General features: G+C 36.6%; 1 protein-coding gene across 4 annotated transcripts in view; it reads right to left on the bottom strand.

Annotated features, from left to right (window-relative positions):
* Nucleotides 1–24110, bottom strand: part of TDRD3 (tudor domain containing 3) — a 109069-nt gene that overhangs the window by 58133 nt on the left and 26826 nt on the right. For 3 of the 4 annotated variants that reach the window (XM_056327451.1, XM_056327452.1, XM_056327454.1), the window contains exons 2-3: nt 6593–6677; nt 3365–3430 (exon numbers count right to left, since the gene is read on the bottom strand). In XM_056327451.1, the coding sequence (XP_056183426.1) occupies nt 3365–3430; nt 6593–6677 (151 nt within the window). The remainder of the gene's footprint in view (nt 1–3364; nt 3431–6592; nt 6678–24110) is intronic. The other variant, XM_056327455.1, reaches the window with a different exon arrangement.

Raw genomic sequence — 24110 nt, 5'->3', positions numbered from 1 at the left:
CACAAAACCAGAAGCAAACAAATATCTACATATCATATGATAAAATATACTCAGCTCTTTCTGGACACAGGTTAAATTAATTAAAAGATCATTCAGTCATGCAGTTAGCTTATAAGCTACTTCAATATGAATAAACAAATCTAAGCACATCATGTCATGTTCAGAAAAAAAGTATTTCTGAATTATTAACTACACACACGGACTGGAGGGGACTAACTGATCAACAGTTGGAAACATGGAAATACTACCTCTTTCTACAACGAATCAATAGCCTTTCCAGGAAATCCAGGATGTCAGTAAAACTACTTTGTAGCAGTACTTTCCAAACAGTACTTACACCTGCCTCAATGCCTGCCAATTAAGACATTACAGCTCAAAAACAGGAATTAAGCAACTACTGCCATCCTTAGAATGAGGGGAGATGCTCCAGATAAAGCTAGCCACAAAATATCTATAAGCATACTTGCCAATGTGATCAACGTAGAAAACAATGTTCTAATAAATCTATCTCTTTAGATCTCTACCTTAAAGATAAGATCTCATGCAATGCCCAATAACTGGTGAGTAATTTTCAACCAGTTTTGCAATATAGCAACTAGACTATATTCTACTGTTTTCAAGACTGTTATTGGACCATCTTCTATGGGCACTGCTTTGACACACTCGAAGTCTGGTCTGAAACCAAAAACTAGTCAGCCTCTCACAAATATTTAGCTTATTGTATCTAACATTATTTACTTTTTCTCAAAAATCATGCCTTTTTAAAAGCTTCTGAAGTAGGCATTAGGAGCTAAGAACACAATCAAAACACTCATCAAGGTGAAGAGCTCAAGGCCCACAGCTTACCTAAAGCTGGCAAAGAGCTGTTTCTAAAAAGACTACAACTTAGTTTGATCTGTCAGCATTACCACATGCATAGTCTTGACAAAGCCATCTCAACTAGAAAAGAAACAAACAACTAAAAATGTATAGGATAATTTCTGACACTTGGAGTTTCAAACACAGTTACATCAGGAGATCTGTTATAGCAATCACTCTCACTGGAAGATAAAGATGAGCACCTCAAGATTGGAGGGTTGTTTGGTTTTTTTTAAATGCTAGTCAGTTGTAACTGGAACAGCAAATCTGATCATCCCTTTAACAACAACAAAATATAAAAAAAGCACACCTGTAGAAAACCAAAATCCACATTCAAAGAGACACTAAAAGGCAACAAAGCACAGTTAGTTGTATTAAAGTAATGAGACAGAAATTGGGAGGTGTATGAGTAACCTTAAACAGGAATTAGAATCACTGGTAACTCATGTTGTAACTGCTTATCATCCATCTGTCAGTACTCTTAGCATGTCTCTGAGCTCGGAAAGGAAATCCTTTCTGAATGCTTCTTCTGCAATGAATGTTTCCATTGTAATGAAACATAAATACTCAGAAGAAAATCAGTTATGCCTTAAAAGTAACAGCATTACTAAATCATATATTATAACTTTATAGCCTCCTTTGCATTTTTATTGCATTAAGAACACTTAACATGTATTTATGGTATATAGCAGCCATCTAGATGGAAATGGGAGGGTTCAGCTTTTTCAAATCCTATGCAAATGTGGCCATCTTGTGGCTAATGCTGGTAATATTGATTTTTTTAAAACTACGTAACACAGACAAATGAGTGAATACAACATTTCTGTGTATTGAATACTGAAGTTAATAACCACCTATAAACGGTCAAACACCCACATCGTTTCACACTAGGACATCATCTCAGCTTTTATGCAAATATTTGCCACTAATACAAAATAAGTTATTTTCTATGCAATATGGAAATACATATGTTCTCAAGTTAAATAATACTGAACCTAGTCTTGGATGACAGGAAAAACAGTAGCATGTAATTTATATTGTTTTCTGAAGCATTGCTGAACCACAAATAACTGCTTTCTACTGAGAGATTATATTTAGAAGTTACTCCTGTCTCAACCGTATCCTTACTTGCATATAAAGCAAATACAGAAATATGTGTTGATAAATGACAGTAACATAAAGTATTTATATACATTGCAAGCTTAATAGCAGCATATATTAAGTAGTCAGATTTGCTTAATTTTACTTAAAAAAGGAAACAGGAGTTAAAAAAAAAAGCAGAGTCAGTACACTAGCAGTCTGGACTAAAAACTATACATAAGAGACAAACGCTGACTTTTTCTGTGCAATCATTACTTCTCAAAACCTGAAGTATTATCATCCTTCAGCAAACAGTTTGCAGGTGTTTGTTTTGATTTGGGCTTTTGGGGGCAGGGGAGGTTGACTAATTTGCTAAGATCTGTGATCCAAATAAAAACAGTAATTTCACTAGAAGTTCACATGTAAAAACTCCTGGCTCCTTAATGATAATGACAGATGTACGTCTCTAGAATTTAAAAAATGCCGTTTTTTAAACAAACATTTCTCATTAATGAAGACCATTAGGGGCCATAGTTTTCTTCTGTTCTGTTTCCTCCAGCTTCTCAAAATTCCTGCCCCTGTTGTCAGAAGTCATTACCTAAGAGAAAGAAAATTACCCTTTTCCTTGTATTTTCAGTCTTCAATGATTAAAAATGGAAAAAGCCTGCAAGGACTGATCTCTCTCAACTATCTGACAAACTGGGAAACAGAAATACCTTGAACCAAACTTTCAAAAAAGTTTGGATTGGATCAGATTCCTGCAGCATTCAATCTTCTTATCCAGTCCTCCATCTCCATCAATTGTAAGACAATCCCATGTGGAAATTTATCCAGCTCCATTCAGTAATGGTCCCTGTTTTCTTATTTAGGATCCTACATATATACTGTTTTGTACTGTCAGTAACAAAAATGAGAATCCTCAAAAGGACACACAGTAACACAAGGAAGCACATACTCTGAGGGGACAGCAGCAAACTTAACAGGGATCCTATAAAATTAAATTGATTTTCCCACTTTTTCTGAGATGTTCAGTTTTACAAAATAGAAATTTATTTCTTACAGCTGCTTGGCTTTTTCTAACCTGCTTTGCTGCCCTCACAAGAACAAAGGAGAGGGAAAAAATGAACTTCTGATACCATGTCAAGATCAAACAGGTTAAATAACCTTTGAGTGATAAATCAAGCGGCTAGGATTCTTGACATTCATTTAAGCATTTCAAAGCTGAGAAATAAAGAAAGAGTCCTTTCTTTATGAAGCCTAGTGGGCAAACTAATATGTTCATATATTTATCCTACAACATACTCAGGTATTAAGTTTCTTTTGTATATGAAATGATGACAAAACCAGACTAATGCACCAGAGAAGGTTGTCATTACACAGAAATCACAGAACACAAAAAAAAAAGTTAAGTAAAAATATTGTCTACCTTTTCCACCTTTCCGCCATTGATGTCACTGGGGAGGAACTTCTTGCCAATCGTTCTTAAATCTGTCTGAAATTAATATAGGAGACAAGAGAATATTAACCCAAAATACCCTGTTTTAAAAAAAAAAAAAAAAAAAAAGGAAAAAGAAGGGTATTTTTCTTCTATAACGCCAACTATTTCTTAAAAAAAAAAATAAATCACTAACTGCATATGCTGCAAAAAAATCAATTAAAGAGTTCACAGAATTAGTCTTTTACCTTTTTAAATTAATTTTTGTTTTAAGCACATTTTCAAGGATGATTAAATGCTTTTAATAGAGGAAATGAAACAACTAAGTAATGTTTTATTATTAGACATAGCTCCAAAGTTTAACAGGAATAAACTTCTTTCTTCACTCTCCATCTGGCACTTACAGAAAAGCATTTTTAGTCTGTATGGTTTTACATATGCAAATCCTTCAAAAAGATTTAGATGATTTTTGCAATTATACCTGGAATAAAAGCTTCAATTTTATTTCCATTAAATGCTTTTTAACTGAAATGTCTGATTACTTCTTTTCAAGTGAGGTAGACAGCTGCACGCCATTATTCAGCAACTGCACAACGTAGCCACTGACAATATTAAACTAAAGAATTTGTATGATTGAACAAAGGAATCTCTACAGAAACACTTTTCTCACCTAACACTTTGGACAAGCATACCAATCAGGGCGATGTGTGACAAAAGGATGCACTGGATGGCTAAAAGATCAAACATGAAAATAGGAAATGGAATAAAACCCAATTAAACTTTACACATTACGTTTTTACTGCATTTACATGTGTTCCTTTCCCCTTCTCCTCCCCCTTTTCATACTAATTGTTATTAGAATTACTATTATTATTTTGTGGGTTTCTCCTATTTTAATTATTAAATTGTTCTTACCTCAACTCTCAGAGTTTACATGCCTTCCCAATTCTCTACTCCATCCCTCCAGGGGACAGGGAAGTGGGTGAGTAAGCAGCATGGTACTCCATTTCTGGCTGGTATTAAACCACACAGCACAGAAGTGCAGCCTACATCACCAATGTTTTCTAAAATTTTCTAAATTTCATTACTTGAAATAAGCCTGCTGTTTTAAATATGACAGGCTGGTGCAGACTACTGTACTGAAGGTGAAAACACTCCTTATTTATCATGACCATTAACACTTCCAAAAGGAGGGCTAAATGTAATTACTACTACAGCTTGTACACTAACTTGCCATTAATATATACCAATGGACTGCTGTTTCAGCATTCCAATCTAGAGCTGAGCAGTGCTACATTTTAGTATCTAAAACATCATAAACAAGTGGTTTATTCTGTTTTTCAATGAGAAATATTGGTACCCTACAACAAAAAACTAAATGTAGGTATGGTCTTCAAGTGTATTTACTCTGAGTAGCTCCGAATAGCACACATGCTCCTATAAACTGTTCCCACATGTTCCATATGCATATAATTGACCGGTCTCCAGCAAAATGCTTTGCAATCAGCAGCAGAAGGGGACACAACTTCTACAAAGTCTTTGCAATATTTTATACAAAATAAAAACATCTGAAGGACTGGAAGTACATTCATGTCTATTTCATACTCATTTAAGCAATTCACACAGAAAATAAAAGGTCAGTTAACATTTTGGTTTCTTCCGCCTGAAATGTGTCTCTAGCAGTCAAGGAAAGAATTTGTGAATTTCTAAGAAGTGGAATCTAAATTCACTGAAATCCTGCCATTCAAGCCACACTGATATTCCCTAGTTACCTAACAAGCAACTTAATCTTCTGGGCATCAAAAAAAACTGACTTAACAAAAATTTGATAAGCAATTAAAACCGGCTTTGGAGTACTTGTGCAACATTTCTATCTTATTTTAATTATCCACCAAACAAACCTGAAATACAATACATATATGTATATATGATTATGTTAGTGCTTGATCCAGCATATAATTTACATGTTGGGGAAAACCCAGCATGTATTTAATTTTTTTTTTTATAAAGTAGTAATGCACTCTCAAGATACATATAGCCATGCAACTACAGTCCAGAAACCAAATGCTTGCCCTCTGCATGTATTCTGTTACATTCTTTGCATTTTTGCATTGTAATTTTGCTTTACTTCTTTTCAAATTCATTACATGAATTTATGCAGGCGTACATACGAGTGACTGAACACAATGCTTCAAAGAATAAAATAAAGGAGCAGAGGGGATACTCTTTCCAAAGCATCATCTCAAGCCAGCAGTTTGGCTGAATCTCAAAGATGAGCAAAATAATCTGTAACAACTCTCATCCACAACTTCGTTAGGAAAGAATACTTTTTTCAAGCGCTCTACTATGTTATTTTTCCCCTTGGAAAATATAAGTCCATATACAGCGCATACAAGTTGTAAAATTTTTGAGTATGGATGACTAAGAAGTTTTAAACAAAGAAAATGTAAAATTCTCAAAAATCTCCTTCATAATTTTGATATAATAAATTAAAAATAAGTAACAAATGCATGGATTGAGTAGCTGCCCTCTTTTTATTGTTACTGAAAAGGAGCAGACTTACTAGTGTGTACCAACAACGTATATACTAGAACTATGAAAAACAGGAATTCATATGCACACTTGTCGAGTCCTTATAAGTATTAAGGTTTATTGCTTCTAAGTTGTTTCTCTATATTCTATATTTTTGTATTTATTGGTAGGCAGGAACAACTATTACTAATCCAGATTTCTACAGTAAATAAAAAAACCTGTTTGTAGTTACATAAATATGTACACAACACAGGAAAATTCACCATTAGTTTGAATATGCTTTAACGAGTATAACATTCAAAAGTCAAACTAAGTAAGGGTGTTTTATTCATCTCCAAAAAATTAATATTTTGTACTACAATTTCATACTCCTGTCAGTACATAGCACTTCTGACTTTATTACTGCTTTTACTTCAACTTTAGATTTACATTTCATGAACAAAAAGTTTTTTCCTAGTGCAAATTACATTCATTTTTCTCCTCCAGGCTTCACAGTTTGGATTAGGTGTTAATTCCAAATAAAATTCACAACTCATACACACAAGGAGAAAGTATATGTATTCTGTCCTTTCTGTAAATCACACAGACAACAGTACACTTAATTAGCTACACAAACCTACACTTGAGCCATCAGATATATCATTTTTAGCATGATTTGTCAGGAAAGTTTTCACAATCATAACTTACATTAAGGGCAACTAGGACAATGTCATTCGTATTAACTTTTTCAGAGGAACTTATGCAAGCTTCAATTCCTTCATCTGAAAGATACCTGTTAAAGAAAAAAATATTACAGTATCACATGATGTATCTTATTAGGAAAACTTTTTTTCTGTATATAAGATTATGCCTCTCTATCTTCTGTGCTGGTGAAGCACAGATTTAAAAATACTTGGAAAATTACTTCATGTAATCAGTTTCCTTACAACAAGATGAAATCGAGTAAAAGATTTCTTATATAATTTCTAAACAAAAAAACTAAAAAAAAAAACACAAAAGCTCTACTTACAAAGTAACAGAAGGCATCATTCCATTATTTCAGAGTAACACTGCTCTCCTCATGCCCCTCCGCTCCCCCAAACTACAGGAAACTGGTTACAAGATCAACTATTTGTGCTTGATTTCATTTAAGTGTTATAATTTCACTCATGCACTTCCAAGAAAAAAAAATCCCCGTCCCACACACAACAAACAACACAACCACATCTTTTTCTAAAGAGCAAGACTGTATGGTTAAGCCCTCAAGGGCTGGGGCACCTAACATTGCTATCCTATAAAATTTATTCTTGCTTGCCTAGGCTACAAAGACACTCATATAAATGGAAGCACATTATAGTGGATCAATACTGTCAAATACCATGAAAAAGTTAAAATTAGAATAGAACATCTCCTCCACAATCACATTTGGAAACAGCATTTGTGACCCTTGTGGTGGTAGTCCAGGATCAGTATCTTTCTGCAGAAATTCTGTAAGCATACAATAAACTTGTTCATATGAAAACCAAGCAGGTTTTAAATGGATTCAGCTAATCAATTCACAAGGGCTGACCTATTCAAACCTCCAAAAACACTTGGAAATAAAAGGAAGATAATTTTAACTTGAGTGGTCAGAAATTGTGACATTTGCTATTCGAAGCCCCAGTCTTCATTTTTATGCAGCTGGCAATCTGCCTTCTCTGTATAGCTCTTCATTTTATTTAAATATATCACAGCAATCATTAAATAATTGGTATTTGCTAGATACTCAGTCTGAAACAGAGTACTTGCCCAAATAACATTTGAATCACTACTTACCAAGAAATCATTTCCCAAAGAATAGAAGAATGACTTAAGAAATAAAGCTTATTATACATTAAGAAATATTTAAATATTCATGAGTGCTTCAAGACATATTTCTTTTAGGAAAAAATAACATCCACAGTGTAACTTATAAGCCATGCAAAACATCTGAAGGCAAGTACACTTGATAGGCCCAGGTAACATTAACATCACTCTCTCAAGCTCTGCCAGTGTTCCCAGACTATCGATCCCAGGTGTGCTCTAACCCAGACACTTGATGGGATCGAACGTTCAAGTCAAAGTCAGACACTGACATCTAGCAAATCCTGAGGGACTACACCACCATCACCATCGCGCACACACAAACAAAAAAACCCCACAACCCAAAACCCACATGCATGGAATGAGATATCTAAAAACGTTAAGAGGAAACCATCCTTTTTTATATATAAAAGGCAGACACTTGAGAAGAATAAGGTGGCAAGATTTGGTAGCTTGCATAGGAGTGCAGGATTTCCCAGCTGAGTGACTCTGAGCTCGCTCGAATACTATGACCTGTGAAGATTCAGGTAACTACTGTGAACTAGCAGATCTTGTTAGCTAGAGTAGGAAGGTAAAGCAGAACAGCATTCCCACGCTGTGCCAGAGAAAAGTAGAACAGATACATTCAACAGGCACTATCCTACTCTAAGGCTTCAACTGTGGTTTAATTACACCAACAGACCTCCTAGAAAGAGCAGCATCGTAGCTCCACAAGTTAACTTTTTGTCATCTTCAGCATAAAATTGAAGACAAGTCCCACACCAGGGGTTAGGGGCAGTACAAAATCCATAAGCTAAGTTTTAGACTGTCAGGCAAGTCATGGAAAGATTTCTCTTCTGCTCCCAACGTAAATTGAGTCATTCTTCAATTCTACTGAAGCTAAAGGGATTGCACTTCTCTTACAGTTACTTAGCCTGGTATTTAGATGTAACAAATACTGTTCTGCAGCAAGAAAAAAATGTTTTTAAAGAATGAATAAACAAGAATCTGACCTAAAATTAAGTTTTCCCTATATAGGACAAGATCAATTCTGCTGCCACTAAATTCACTTCTGAGTCATGTTTTTACTTTCTCACTTCAAAGTGAAGACTGAATCACAGCTGTCAAAATCCCACTCTACTTTAGTCAAAATTTTCAGTTTATAACTTACATATAAATTTATATTTAAAAAAAACTTTCTGGTTTGTTTTTCTCATTACTTTGGAGGGTTTTTTTTGAGACAGAAGGATAAAAAAAAACCCACTGGAAAAGACTATTCACTTCTGACTTTGTGCCAATTTAAACAACAACGCTTAGCAGAAACATTGCCCACCTGACAGAAATCCCTGCCAATGTAACAGAGGCACCAATCATGAAATGCCATTGGGGACATCTGTTAGTTTGATTTGAACAAACACTAAAGGTTTTCAGCAGAAGATCGATTAATATGGTTATTTAAACAGTCTTCAAAAAAGCAAAATCTGTGAACATCAAAGTGGGTGGGATATTTTATAGTTTGGGGTTGGTTGGTTTGGTTTTTATAGATACTTGTTACATGAAAGCATAAATTACTTGAATGCATAAGAACAGGATTAGAATTATTTTCGGTAAAAAAGATCAACAACTATGTCAGAAAAATTATGCTGAAGAACTTCAGAGAAAAAAATGGACATTAACAGAACCTTCCAGTAGCATGTCAGGTGTTGCTTCTGTGCAACAGGACATAAGAGTGCAGATTTCATCAGGAATTGGTGGGGAAACAAACCACAACCAGAAAACATTGCACAACAGAATTAGCCACAGTACAGAGCTCTCTTTTAATAGAATCTTGGAGCTAGTCTACATCAAGTCAGTCTTTTCCATTTTGCCCTAATAACTTTCTTACACAGACTATAAAGCAATGAGTACTCAAAACATGTTTACATTTTCTTTACAACCTTACAGAAAGTTCTAATTTAAAATAAATTATTTTCTCCTCACTGTCTGTACAGTCTCTCCTACTAGACCTACCTAAATTTTAGTTTTTAGTATTTCCTGCTACAGGCCCACAAATTACTTGGAGGGGGGGAATAGTATTTTTAGGAATTTGTTTTATTGTAAGTTTATTTATACAGAAAAACTTACATGTGTATCTCTAAGTATGGAGAGGGAGTTACAACAAGCACAAATAACTTTTCATCTGGCATGATCCTTCCCCCCCACAACATACAGATCATTGAATTAGAAATTAAAGGAAAGAGACCCCTTTTCTATCTGCTCTTAATAAGGGCATGTGATATGCTGAAGGTAGGACCTTTACAGCCACTCAATCTTTCTGTTCTCTGTATTAGACGACAGAAAAAAATTCTGACCCTGAACAAAACCAAAGACAGGAAAAACCTCCTCCAGAATCAAAGAGAACAGCCCTGCAGCTGTGTCTCTATTACATTCATTTAAGTACCTCACATCTACATTACCCGTTCTATCCATTTCGCAAAATAACATGACCTATCACAACCTTAGATAATGAAAGGTGAACCACACTGTGATCCTATTACATTAATCCAACATATTTCCTATTGCCAAGGGGTAGGAAGCAATCCTAAACCACCCACAAACCAGAGCACACTGCTGGATGCAGCTCATGAGTTCCCCATCCCCAAGAGGTACCCTGGTCGTACTGTACAAGCAGTGTCCTCATCAGTTCTTGCTCTCCATACTTCTTTTAAGGGGTAAGGGGGCACGGGGAACAACCTGGCACAGAAACACTGCTGCCACAGTCAATAAATATTTCCCTTTGTCCTTCCAGTACACAAACATATCAGAAATATGCACTTCTGCTTAAGGTGAAGGAGCAAACAAATAAATAGTAAAATAAATGGTGAGAAGCACAGAGTGAGAAGCAGCCAAGCTCCACAAAGCTGTCAAAGGACAGCCACTAGCTGACCACTGATACCTTACACTGATAGCAGCAAAACAAATTATTTCCTTAACAAAATGCAGATACTACTACCCCGGAAGATGAGTCAGAAAGACTTAAAAAGGGGACAACTGTGTTCCAACTGGCAGCTTAATTTTTGGCTCTATCCACCAAAATCTTAAGCATCCTGAAGAGAGGTGTATATTTTTTTAGATTTTTTTTTGAAAAAAGTTTAAAGCCACCACACAAAAAAACATTAACACACACACACACACACAAAACCACACGGAGGATTGGTAACTACAGCAACATACACTGCAAGCACCTTTGGTTTCCAAGAAAAAAAAAGTACTCACTAAACTTCTTTGTTGCACGCATGTTGTTTTAGAACAATCTCAAAAGCTATAAATTGAGATAATGCAGACAATTAGATTTATTTCAAAGCAATTAAAGCAAGTAATGCTGCATGAGTCACTGAGGGATTTTGTGACCTTAGAACATTAATACAATTAAAAAAAACAAAAACAAACAAAAAAAACCACATTAGTTCACAACCAAATAAGCACAAAGCTGCTGCAAATGGTTGAGATGGTTATTTGTGGAGCATTCTATCGAGAGGGGAGACCAGAGGAGAGGGGGGGAAAAAAAGTGTTTCTACTGCAATTCTTCCACGTTATGCTTGCTGAAACCTGAGGTATCTCTCACCTATTCCCCCCCCAGCTCCACTTGTCTGAGACATGTAGCAGTACAATCCTCTTAGCAACAGCTTTTGTCAGAAGTATGTCTCTTAGAAAGTACCTAGTTTCTTACCTTCAAAGTAAGCATTAAAACAAAGCCATTAGTAATGAATCAGCATTTTTATGTGAACAATTCACATAAAAATCCAGATCTGCAATTTTTCTGTCAACATGTTCTGAATAAGCTTCTATGAAAAACAGATTACAGTAATTCTTCCTTTGTAATACACAGAAAAACATACTACATCAATGACAGGGGAGCTGTTTGCCCACTGCTCCTTGATACCAAGTATGATAGCAATTTAATAACCCCCTCTGGCACATTCTAGGTATGCACATTCTCCTTTTTGGTATTTCCCATTGCTAAAGGCTGTAACTCTCTAGTACCAATTTCACCTGCACCTCTCTACTTCCCTCATTTTATCTTCTACTTTACTTCATCAAGAACAGATTAGGCCTGACACGGCCCACACAGACAGACTGCTGTACCGATACATTATTACCACCTATGTCTGAAACACTGACTGAATTGACCCTATCGAAGGAAGATGTGGTGCTTGTCTGTTCTGTACTGCTGGATCAAATACTTCATCTGCAGACAAACATGCACATGTACACACACACACACACACTTTAAAACATTTAAACTAACTTTATTCTAGAATCAAACCTACCAGGTAAACAACTTGCCTAATAATATTTATTTTTCACAACCAACTTTGTTGAAAAACTTGTTTTCTCTATTTGTAACTAACAGTTCATGCACAAACACAAACTCTCAATCTTCCATCCTTTTTCTATCCCACATTAACTTTTCTAGAAATACTCTGTAATTTTCTCCTATCGTCTCTACAATTAATATTTCTTTTAAGGAAAAGCTTTGTTTAAGGAAAGAAATAAATAAGGAAAATTAATATTAATAAACCTTCTTATAAAATTTACTATTTCAGATTCACAGCTCTTCACAGGATAATTGTGATATTAGCAGAAAAAACAAACTGAACTAACTCTACTGTTTTTAATTCTGTGCCAGCCACATGGAACAGTGTAGAAGTTTTATAGCACATTTTATATAGCTATTTTCAACATGTGTATACAGAAATCAGAACGTTCCTTCCTTTACCTCACCAGTCACACACATTTCTATACAATCCCGTCATACAAAAGACAAAGTTTTAAAAGGAAAAAAAAATTGCAGAGAGCGTTCAAGTTTCTCATACTTGGTGACACCACAAAAGAAGAACAGTTTTAGCAATAACGCAGAGTGCAACGTCAAAGAATGCAGTAGTAGGAGGCTACCACTGGGTGCCAGTATTGTTCCATAATAGAACAGCAGCTCCTATATTGGCTCTTCGGGAGTTCTCTTAACAGGGTTTCAAAACGTTCTGCTGAATTTCAGTTGTATAGAGAAATTACGCTGCAGTGTTACAAATTTTATTGAGGGGCTATCATCAGAGTTGTTTAAAAAAAACCAACACATTTTAAAATACTATTATGCTAGATATGAAAATCAGGTTTTAAAGAAGGTTTCTTCACACCCTATAAGCTGCGTAACAATACTGGGAACGCACCTGAAACCGTTCCCTCCAACTTCTGAGCTTTTCATTTCAAGAATAATGTAGTATTATACAAACTACCATATATAAAAAATACTTAAGGGTAAAAAGAATAGAGAAGATTTTAGAAAGATTCAAAAGACCTGCCAAAATCAGGGCCAACTGCTCCTTTATATGCAAAGCAAACATCTGTAAGGAATGACAAATGTAGATTCAGAGGCATTCTTGGCAATTTTGCTATTAATATTCTCACATACAGAAAAGTGGTGTTTTTCTTAATATCTAACCTCACTACATTAGCTTCCGTTGCCTCCTGTTTTCTCCACAGCTGTGGAGAAGTGAGTGTGCCTTTCATTTTTGCAATCACATTTGAAGACTTACTTCCTATGCCTTGTACACCTTGCGCTGTAACTTGTACATCTGGTATATCTTTCCCTGTATCTTGTACTTACACCAATGATTATTGCTATCCAAGTGCAGTTTTGTCCTATTGCTTCTCCAATTCATCAACAGCACTCTGAATTCTGTCCCTGAGCACTCACAGCTTTGCATTCCTAAGGAGTTTTTTCTGGTGTTTAACCTTAGTACTTCATGCTCCATCATCCAGATGTTCAAGAAGAGTTTCAAATAAAACTTGACCTAGAAGATGCCTTCATGCAGCCTCAAATTTTGATAGTGAATCATCCGTATCCATTCCTTCTAGTACAGTCAAACCAGTTTTATAATTGCCTTATTAGATTACTAAACTGTTTTCCTATGTCACTCCTTAAAGATGCAATACTAAAATATTAAGATAATTATATCATTATTAAAAACTCACTAAGTTTTAAGTGGAATTATGCTAGCAAAAGCTTATTTGCACCATGCAGAAGGAATACTGAGAATTACATAAATTTGGTTGTAACTAGGTAAGCATTTAGATGAACAGACACCAAGATACTTAAGTCCATCTTTAAAAATATTACTGACATTCCTAAAACTGATGCACAGACACTACAATACACAATTGCCCAGGCAATTAACCTTGCATCCCACCACAGCTACTTAACTTTCCACTCCTAGGGATAAACCACTTCTTTAAGTTCAGTCTCCAACCCAGGTCAAGCTGAAATCCCAGAAAAGAATTCATAAAATATCCATTCCCAAACTCACATTCTCACAGGTTTAGCTGACAAAATTTAAGGCCTAAACCTCTCTCAGATGTCTATGACACTTGACTTTCAATAAAAACACCAGCTAAGAGAGCCTCCCTATTTTCAGAACGAAACAATAAAAGGGCGAGTTGGGCTTTTTTTCACATTACATAGTAAAAACAGAACATCTGTCATTATTGCCCCACCTCTTTTTTTAAAGGTCTGGAGGCAACCATGAGTTAATTATCTAGTTGTAAAATCTATTCTATCAGTGAAATCATGACCTAAGGAAAGCACAGCAAATGCTCAGAGCCAAGGAAAAGGGTTTTTTTAAAACAACAAAAAAAAAGTGCAGTGCTTTAAGCAAAACCAATGCATTAGCTTTTTCCCTAAGTTACTTCTACCTGAATCTTTCAGTAGGAATGGGATAAAGACCAATAATTTAGGAGCGTTACAGTCCTAAACTGCATTTAGTCCAGCCAGCATGGGTTTGTGAAAGGCAGGTCCTGCCTGATGAACCTAATGTCCTTCTTTGACAAGACAACCTGCCTAGTGGATGAGGGTCAGTCTGTGGATGGTGTGTATCTGGGTAAAAAAAAGCAAAGGTAAAAGCCTTTGACACCATCCCCCACAGCATTCTCCTGGAGAAACTGGCTGCTTGTGGCTTGGACAGTTGTAATCCATGCTGGGTAAAAAATGGCTGGATGGCCAAGCCCAAAGAGTGGTACTAAATGGAGTAACATCCAGCTCACAAGCGGTGTTCCCCAGGGCTCGGTATTGGGGCCAGTCCCGTTTACTGTCTCTATCGACAACCTGGATGAGGGGATTGAATACACCTTCAGTACGTTTGCAGACAGCAGCAAGGGGGGGGGGGGGGGCGGGGGACGGGACGACTGCTGATCTGTTTGAGGGCAGGAAGGCTCTGGGTAGGGACCTGGACAGGCTGGATTGATGGGCTGAGGCCAATTGTATGAGGTTCAACAAGGAGAAGTGCTGGGTCCTGCACCTGGGTCACAGCAACCCCACACAACACTACAGGCTTGAAGAAGAGTGGCTGGAAAGCTGCCTGGAGGAAAAGGACCTGGGTGTGTTGGTTGACAGCCAGCTGAATATGACCCAGCAGTGTGCCCAGGTGGCCAGGAGGGCCAACAGCATCCCGGCTTGTATCACAAACAGTGTGGCCAGCAGGACTAGGGAAATGATTGTCCCACTATACTGGGCACTGCTGAGGCTGCACCACGAATACTGTGTTCAGTTTTGGGGCCTTCACTTAGGAAGGGGCACTGAGGTGCTGGAGTCTGTTCAGAGAAGGGCAACGAAGCTGGTGAAAGATGTGGAGCACAAGTCTTATAAGGAGCGGCTGAGGAAACTAGGGTTGTTTAGTCTGGAGGAGACTCAGGGGGGATCTTACTGCTTTCTACAACTAACTGAAAGGACGTTTTAGGCAGGTGGGGGCAGATCTCCTGCACAACAAGTGACAGGACAAGAGGAAACAGCCCCAAGTTAAGGCTTAGGTTGGATATTAGGAACAATTTCTTCACTTAAAAGGGCAGTCAAGCATTGGAACGGGCCACCCAGGAAGGTGGTAGAATCACCTTCCCTGGAGGCATTTAAAAAATGCCAAGATGCGGTGCTTAGGGACACAGTTTAGTGATGAACATGCCAGTCCTGGGTTAATGACTGAACCTGACAATCTCAAAGATGTTTTCCAACCTGAATGACTCTATGAAACACATGCAATACTGACCACCACAGAATTTTTTTCACAGAAGAACAGCAGAAACTATACTAGTCCAGCATCAGACAGCAAGGCCCGATGCAAGCACTGACTGCACTTTTCCTTCACGAACCCTGTGCTCCCCACCCAGCCTACCTGATCTTGTTGCAGAGCCAGTTCCTTCACCTCCTACCAACAACTGAGAGGCAAAGGGTCAGGACATCACTGCTCTCCCTAACAAGCAGCGGTTTTCCCCTCTCCTACAATAATATGGGACTGGAGAGCTGTCTTGTACCTGGGTCAGTAGGTCCTAAGACAGGATTTGGTGGTAAGGAGATTTCTGCTAGGGGTTACCAAAGACAGATGGCACCCCGGCACTCCCTGCAATACTTCAAGTGCTTCAAAGCCTGTATTTGTGTCATGATTTTTTAGTCACCTTTACTAATCCAGCTTCTCATCCATTCCAAAAAAAACAAGGACTATTTTTATACAAAAGCCTGACTAACCACTTAGAGTTTTAGAGTTATTCTTTAGCATGTTTGACATGCAAACAGAAGTATAAGTCTATTATTAGGTTAGCCTGACAGTCCGTCGTTCTCTCTCACACTTACATATACCCCCACACCATTGTTCTCTTTGATTACTGGCACATGTATTTCCCACCCACCACCCTCCGTGAAATTACTCTGTTCCAAAAATTAACTACTAACAGCAAGTTTTCAGCATATTCTTCATGAAGTTCTTACACAGAGAACATGCATTTTAAGACATTTTAACACTTACATCAATTGTTGCTGTAGTACCTCCCATAGTGTGACATGTAATGTGACATATGCTTTTTCAAATCGTTTTCTTCTACAAGAATCCTATTGCTGGGAATGCAATTTTTTTTAAACGCAAAAATGTATACAACTATATTATGAGACTGTCAGCACATCTTTCACAAGCATTTTGCAACAGAAAAACAGAAAATTTTCTGCTTGAACCAAACATAAAACTTTTAATACCTTTAACAGCCAAGTTACCTATCTCCAATAATGCGACCATCAAAAATCTCACTCTATGCTTGCTCCTTCCCAAATGCAATATATTTCAGTCACCAAATGCTTTATCTAAACTGTGTAAGCAAAACTAAAAACCAGAATCAACGTCCACTTACAATCTCAGTTCCCAACAGAAGAACATCAAATAATCACTTGTAACACCCTGAACAAGAGTCAGGAATCTTAAAAATTAGATAATGTCTCATCACACAGTACTACAAGAGGCTGGTTTGAGGACACTCACCATTCTTCTCCAAGCAAGTGACTGGGAAAGGGAAAAATGCATGTGGAGGATAGACGAGAATAGACGAGAATAGACGAGAAACTACTAAGCAGGGTACTCTCTGAAAGGGCTGCGCAGCTGTGGATTTACTTCATTATGCTTTCGAAAAGCTCAAATTAGATGGCCTTCACCGAATGCTGTAATGCTCATGTCTTTTCATTGGCATCTGTAAACAGGGTAAGAAATCACTGAAGGACAGGATAAAAGCTACAAATTAAGTTGTCAGATCTGCATGTGGTAGATTTTAATAAATTGTACAGCTGCACTTTTAGAGTATTATTTGTGATATACTTTTAAATTGCATTAGCAGCACTGTAAGTATAGACAAAGGTAACTACCCTCCAGGCTTACAGAAGTAAACAGCCAATCTATTTTCAACTTTAAAACAACTGCAAAAGCTACTGATAAATACTTTGACAGGTGGCATATATTCAAAGATTAGCTAACAAAATATGTATTCTTTCATACTGAAGATATCAAAATCTGAAGCACTTGTTAGCAAGTAGGGAATGAAGTGGATGAAAAGATTAAAGAGAACAGAATTTTCCAAAAGATTGCAACCAGCAGCTGCTTAGCATCAGTCTAGAAGGAACTTTTGCCTGTCTCACCCGTGACTGTATTTCCACTTCTTCAGTCCTGCATGAACACAGGAGAGACAGAGCATAACTTCCTCTACTGTCAGTAAACAACCAAGTTCCGTAACTCAGGGGTAACCATCAATCACATTGAAATGCAAACACAGGAATCATTTACTTTACAACCATGAATGTAAGAGTAGGAGTGTCTGAGTCAAACAGAGAACTTTATTCTGCTTCATTGGCTGCATACCATCTTTTTATTATGAAAATTAGAAACATATATAGCTCTTGCTTCACCATGTTGTAGTTAATATATAGAATCTTATTGACAGAATGAGTTGCTATCAAGTTCAAGAAAACAGCCAAAATCTCAGCAAAAACAGGCTTAAGATACTATAAAAAATATTTTTTAAACTGTGAGGAATTACTATTTCATTAAGAAAAAGGTTATGGTTTTGTGACTTCCCAGAGAACCTTATTCCAAGACCATTACTACTGATGGCTTAAGCGTAACAGTAAAGGGTAGTAAATTTGGTATTTAAACCCTCAGATTAATGGACATGCTTCAAAGGAAAAAGAGAGGTTAATTATACAAACCAAAAAAAAAGTCAAAAGACAGACTCACAAAAATTATTCTGGAGAATCAATTTAAGAAACCTGATAGATGACAAGGCTGATATATGACTGAGATACAAAGTACTGATAAAGAAAGAAAAAGCTGCAGTATGTAAGCTCTTTTTTTAAATTATTTCTAAACTAAGTATCTACAACAGAGATTCAGAAGGTTTCCAAACTAAAGCTATTGCTGAAATATGTAGCTAAGCAAGTTTCTCAAACTGGTATTACCGTATAAAAGGTCTAGAATAAATACAGCAATGAGAACAAAACCCACAAGGACCAGCAAGTATGCATCCAAGAGCTCTACAACACCCAAAATACAAGACTACTGACATGCTTTAAACCAACACCTCTATCAGAAGAATGGAAAGCAGTAAAACATCACACAGTATTTTTAAAAGTAGCAATCATGTGAAATCCTAGGACTTACATAGACCCTTATGATCAAACTCATATAAACTGTAACAGAGACTTGGATCTGTAGGCTCATGAGAACCCTGTGAGCTTTCAGGTGATGATGATACTTCTGGCAGATAGATGTCCCACCCACAGGTATTAGACTTCTCTGAAAGCTGAATAAAATTAGCAGAGTGGGGAGGAAGGGGTGGACAGACTTGCTAGAAGAGCTTTGGCAAGATCCTTCACCAAAAGTTCTTAAAGAAAATAAATCGTTAAGGCACAAGTAGAAAGAATAATCTCTTCTCATATACTAAAACATGGGAAAGGAAGAGTATGAATACAACCCCTCTTCCAGAGGATTAGTTAACAGTAGATATATTCCAATGGTCTGCACTGCCTACCACAAATGTTAAGACAAAGCACTGGTTAGCAAAGTGGCAACTGGTGATGATTATACATAGTTCTAGATGACACCAAAATCTAAAGCTCACTGCCCTTTGTGACCATAGGATAAGAAGTCAGGTGAACTTCAACATTAATAAACACAAAGTACTTTGGAAGGAGAAAAAAATAACCATAATGTAACCTGCTGAGTCCTGAGCTCTAACACAGTTATCATTCACGAAAAATATGCAGTCATGTGATTATTTTCTTGGCACTAACTCATGACTCAGTAGCAGTCTAAAACACACCAAGAATATCAGAATCTTTTTTCAAAACAACGTAAGACACAACATTATAAAACAATGCAAATTGAATCAGAATTACTAAGTAACAGTGCGGCCGTACATAAATTTCATTATAAAAGCTGAAACTTACATTTAATTTTTAACGCAGACCTCCACCACAGGTCACGCAGTGCAGCACACAAAACCCAAAATGGCTGCTGAACCTTCATCCTTGGACTTCAAGACACCGCTAGGCAAAGCTACAGCTGACCTGATCTAGAGTCCTTGCTGAACCAAAAGCTTTCATTAAGGTGACTTTCAGGGATGTCATTCAATCAACATTTCTATTATTTCAGGAACTCAACCCAATTTGCAACTACACCTGAACACTGCATTTTAATATGCAAATATAAAGGCTTAAACAACCTAAAGTCTTTCTGCCTTCAATTAATGCATTTTACTTATATTTTTACATATAAATGTATATAAACACAACGTAAGTATTTTTACTTTTAATTCCATAGTTTTAATTTCAACTGGAATTATGGCATAATTTCACAGATGTTGTTCTAGACCCTTCAGGTCCTGTGTTCTTTCATACCTCAGAGCAAAAGCTATTTAGCTTCTATGAATTGATTTGGTAATTCTTTAGCAAATAATTAACATACACATTTTAAATTTCTCTTAATGTAATTCTTACATAAATGTAAAGTCAGTTGCTAACACTGGTAAAAAGAGATAAAGATACCAAATCCCTGTTCAGAATACATCTAATACTCTATGTGGTACACGTTCCACCCTTCTGAGAGCATGAAGTGTAGTCATAGGTTCAAGGTGTTTCCCTTCAAATATTACATTTCTTTCGTAATTTATTGTCCTGATTTACTAACATTTATAAGACAAAGCAAACAGTTGATACGTATGTGGCCTCTGTGTAAGCAAGATGATTACATGACAGATTACAGAGCTCAGCTTTCTATAAAAAGCCATACAAGAATTAACCAAGACAAGCTCCGAGCATATACAACACAGCTAATGAAGTGGTAATTTACTGTACAGGAATTTAGTATGTATTTTCATCAACTAATGACTTGGGGAGGAGCTGAGAATCAATAATGCCTCCAATACTGAAACAGTTCTGTAAGAAACTACCACACAGATAAATGGAGGCAACTGAGTCTTTGTGTTACTGATATTGATTTGGTTTTTCCCCCAAAATCAGTCACAACTACAAGTTTTAAGCGTTATATAACCACTTTTAAGAACCTGCATGCAATTTTGTGACTGATACTTAAAGATTTTATTTGGCAGGATTTTTTTTAAGGCTGCTTTGCTCAATACCTGGCAGGAACACAGCAATGCATTCTGGTCTACCAACATGATCAGTCATCCAAAGTTAAGATATCACCACCACTTAGTTGACTAAATGATAGAAGTCTACAGTTTGGTGACACAGAGCATCCCTGAAACCACCATCTTTGATGGCTCTAGTTGTGTATCAGCACTGAAAAACTTGACCAGACGCAAGCCCTTCACCCACAGAAATCATTCTTTTTTTCCAGACAGGCACAACATAAAGACAGGATTAGAATAAGGATGCGGAGAAAGATGATAGTAAGGCTACTAAGTAATTAACTGTTACCTACAGTAACCTGATAAATACGACATTAAAAAAAAAAAACAAACACAACTGACTGGGTGTAAAACAGCATGAATTTTAAGTCATCAGTCATCATCTTGCTGTTCAATTTCATCTTCATAAGCATGTATTTGTCAATATGTAGTTCCAGAACCGCCTTGGTTATTTCAATTTTTAATCAGTTTAGTACTGTTATATTTTCCTCCTGCACTCAAACTGATGTTACTGCCTTCTAAATTCATGTGATTTATAACGGTGTTTTTCCAACTTGTAAAATGAAGGTAAATACAGCATTTATAATATTTATGCCAAATTATTACAGTAAGGGACAAAGTGAGGCTGTGATGCTTCTGGCATTTTGCTGCATAGAAAACCCAAGTCTACCATCAGACAACCACCAGTTCTCAGCCAAAACAAAAAGAAACTTTTAAAAAATTGAAACACAAAGCATGGCAGCAAAAAAGTAAATTCCACTGACCATACCAAAAATTCATACAAAGGAAAAGCAGCTCCAACAAACACAGGGTTTTTTTCCTTATAAAATAATCATTGAAGTATTTGTTATTGCTGAAGTCTATTAACTGTTTTTCAGAAACACTGCCTAATCATCAAAATCAACTTTTTTATTTCAGTCTTCTGAACTGCAAAGCAAATACTGGGAAAGTAACTGAGTTTATCATCAACACTAGATAAAAACTGCTGCAAAAACCTTATTACATGTTTTGAGATTTCACCTTACAATGACTGCTACAAAAGCAAGGATCTCTGTAAATGCTCTCCTTTCTAGCCTGCCAGCGTTTTGTTCATTTTGTCTCCAAATAGTGACCTTATAGGTATAGCCACTTTTGTCAACACTTTTAATTAACCCACAAGGATGGTGTTTCGTCATTTATCTAAAGTAACTGAAGCTTTAAGATAAGCATACATAGCACCTTCAGTGGCAGAAGGGTTCATTCCTATTTCTTTCCCTTCCCTATCTTCCTCCTTCCCATGGATCTAAGCAGTTATTACTCTCAAACTGAAGGACTGTAGAAAAAAGGTAAGCTGATCTCATGTAACAATATGCAAGATGACATGTAAGGTAACAGGCCTTTACAACAAAGATGTGACAACTTTTGAATAGGCAGTTCACATTATTCTCAGAGAAAACAGCCACAGTATAAATACGTTTCCTTGAAAGTACACAGTTCTCCATGTTACTGCAGTATAATTACACTCACATATAGAGGATTTATATGCTAGCCTATAAATCATATAGTAACTTACCTACTCAACACTGTTTTTATTTTTGGTATTGGTCACATCAATCCTACAAGCAAAATAAATTTACCCAAATATACTTTGTAGAGGTAGGTGCAAAGTAGGTGTAGAAGTCGGGTGTGTTTCTTGACCACACTTCAATCAGTACTGCCCTTAAAGTGTTATAGACAGCTATGAGAGAAGAAGATAGTTTTCAAATATTTCAAGACCGAATTTCCTCGGCTTCTTTTTTAAACTACCCAACTCTTTTAGCCTTTCCCTAAAAGTTCATGTTGTTTTCTAGTTCTCTCTTTTTCTCTCTTTCCTTCTCCCTACCCACACAGCTTTTACACAGTGCTGCACCCAAACTGGATACTGACTCTAGCTAATGCCTTACAGCACTGACCAAAGTGAAAGAACATTTTCACATATCTTACAAACACCATATTTTAACAACCACAACAGTTGTTGTCTATACCTCAATCAACAGCATGATACTGCATCATACTATGTATGGTGTGTAACAAAACAGGAAAAACCCTCAAAATATTTTTCTGCAGAGCTGCCTCTTACGAACCCTATGACATGCAGGTGACTAATCCTGCCTCCACTACAGCATAATCTGCACTAAACCTATTGAGATAGATTGCCTTTGTTTTCCCTTCCATTCCATACAGTTTTCAAAGCAAATTTTAAATTCTAAAGACTTGCCATTGAAGTGCTTTCAAGCCTTCAGGTCAGATATTGTCTCATATTTTAAGCAGTCCCCCATCTCACAAGCAACTGTGTCTGCTGTGTATAAATTTACTACATTTTCTCTTAAGTACCTAAAAAAAACCCAAAGAAACAAAAGCTTCATTAAAGATACAAGACAGTACTGCTTTTCCTTGTCAAAACTTGTCATGCCTTGTTTCTTTAAATTTCTGTTTGTAGTTGCTTGTCATCCTATTATATTTGTTTATAAAAACACTGAAAAATTATTAAACTATTTACAGAATATAATGTTAGCCTGAGGGTTTTGAGAATTTCATTTTTACAGGAAAAAAAAAATATCTAAAGGAGCAGTACCAATGGCTAAAGCCCATGAATCTTTTCTACCAGTGTTCTTCTGGTGCCACATTTACAAAAAGCGTGAGGTGTGAATCATTCAGTGTTACATCTAGTGAAAAGCAGGCGTTCTGGAGGTAATGTTGCTACCCAACTGCAGGCCAACAATTTTAATCTAAACCTGGATGGAGATAATCCAGATGAATAGATCAAAGACACAAAATGAGAAAGGAGGAGTACTTCATACAGTAAAACCCTAACCTTAATCTGTTCCTTGTGATACTACTTCATTATAGGGGGAGAGAATTCTTTCTCTTCTGGAAAGAAAGGCCTCTTTCTCACACCTAATTAAATCAAGTAGAAAGGGGGGGGTGGGGGCTACACGACAACACAGGACACCAAACATTTACCAACTCTTCTCTCAAGAAGATTTTTCTTTATTGTTCAGATTTTTGGAGAAGTGCTAGCATTCAACTATGGCACCTGAAATTTAACTGGAGTCAGTTTACACTATGCTTTGCAGTGTTTACAGTCCTCCCATGGCATCCTGGATCACAGGTCACAACGTTTTACACTTAAATGTTGCTGGTTACCACTCATGTCATAGGTCAGATGAAAGTGAACAGACATCTACTGTAACTTGTTCCTGCACATGACACTATTTCAGCAACAGACACCTTACTGATACTTACATATGCAATGATTCAGTCATGCAGAATCTTAAAGTGAAAAAAGGATTTACTGTCTACAAGAGGAGTTTCTCACACTGCCTGACAGTGGGGAAGCTTCTCAGCAACAACTGCTAAAGGCATTAATTGCATAGTTTGCATGTAAGCTATCTAATACAGG

The sequence above is a fragment of the Falco biarmicus genome, chromosome 2 (assembly GCF_023638135.1).
Source record: "Falco biarmicus isolate bFalBia1 chromosome 2, bFalBia1.pri, whole genome shotgun sequence".
Classification (NCBI taxonomy): Eukaryota; Metazoa; Chordata; class Aves; order Falconiformes; family Falconidae; genus Falco; species Falco biarmicus.
Note: the sequence above shows the minus strand (reverse complement) of the source record. Positions and strands in the feature narration are given on the sequence as shown.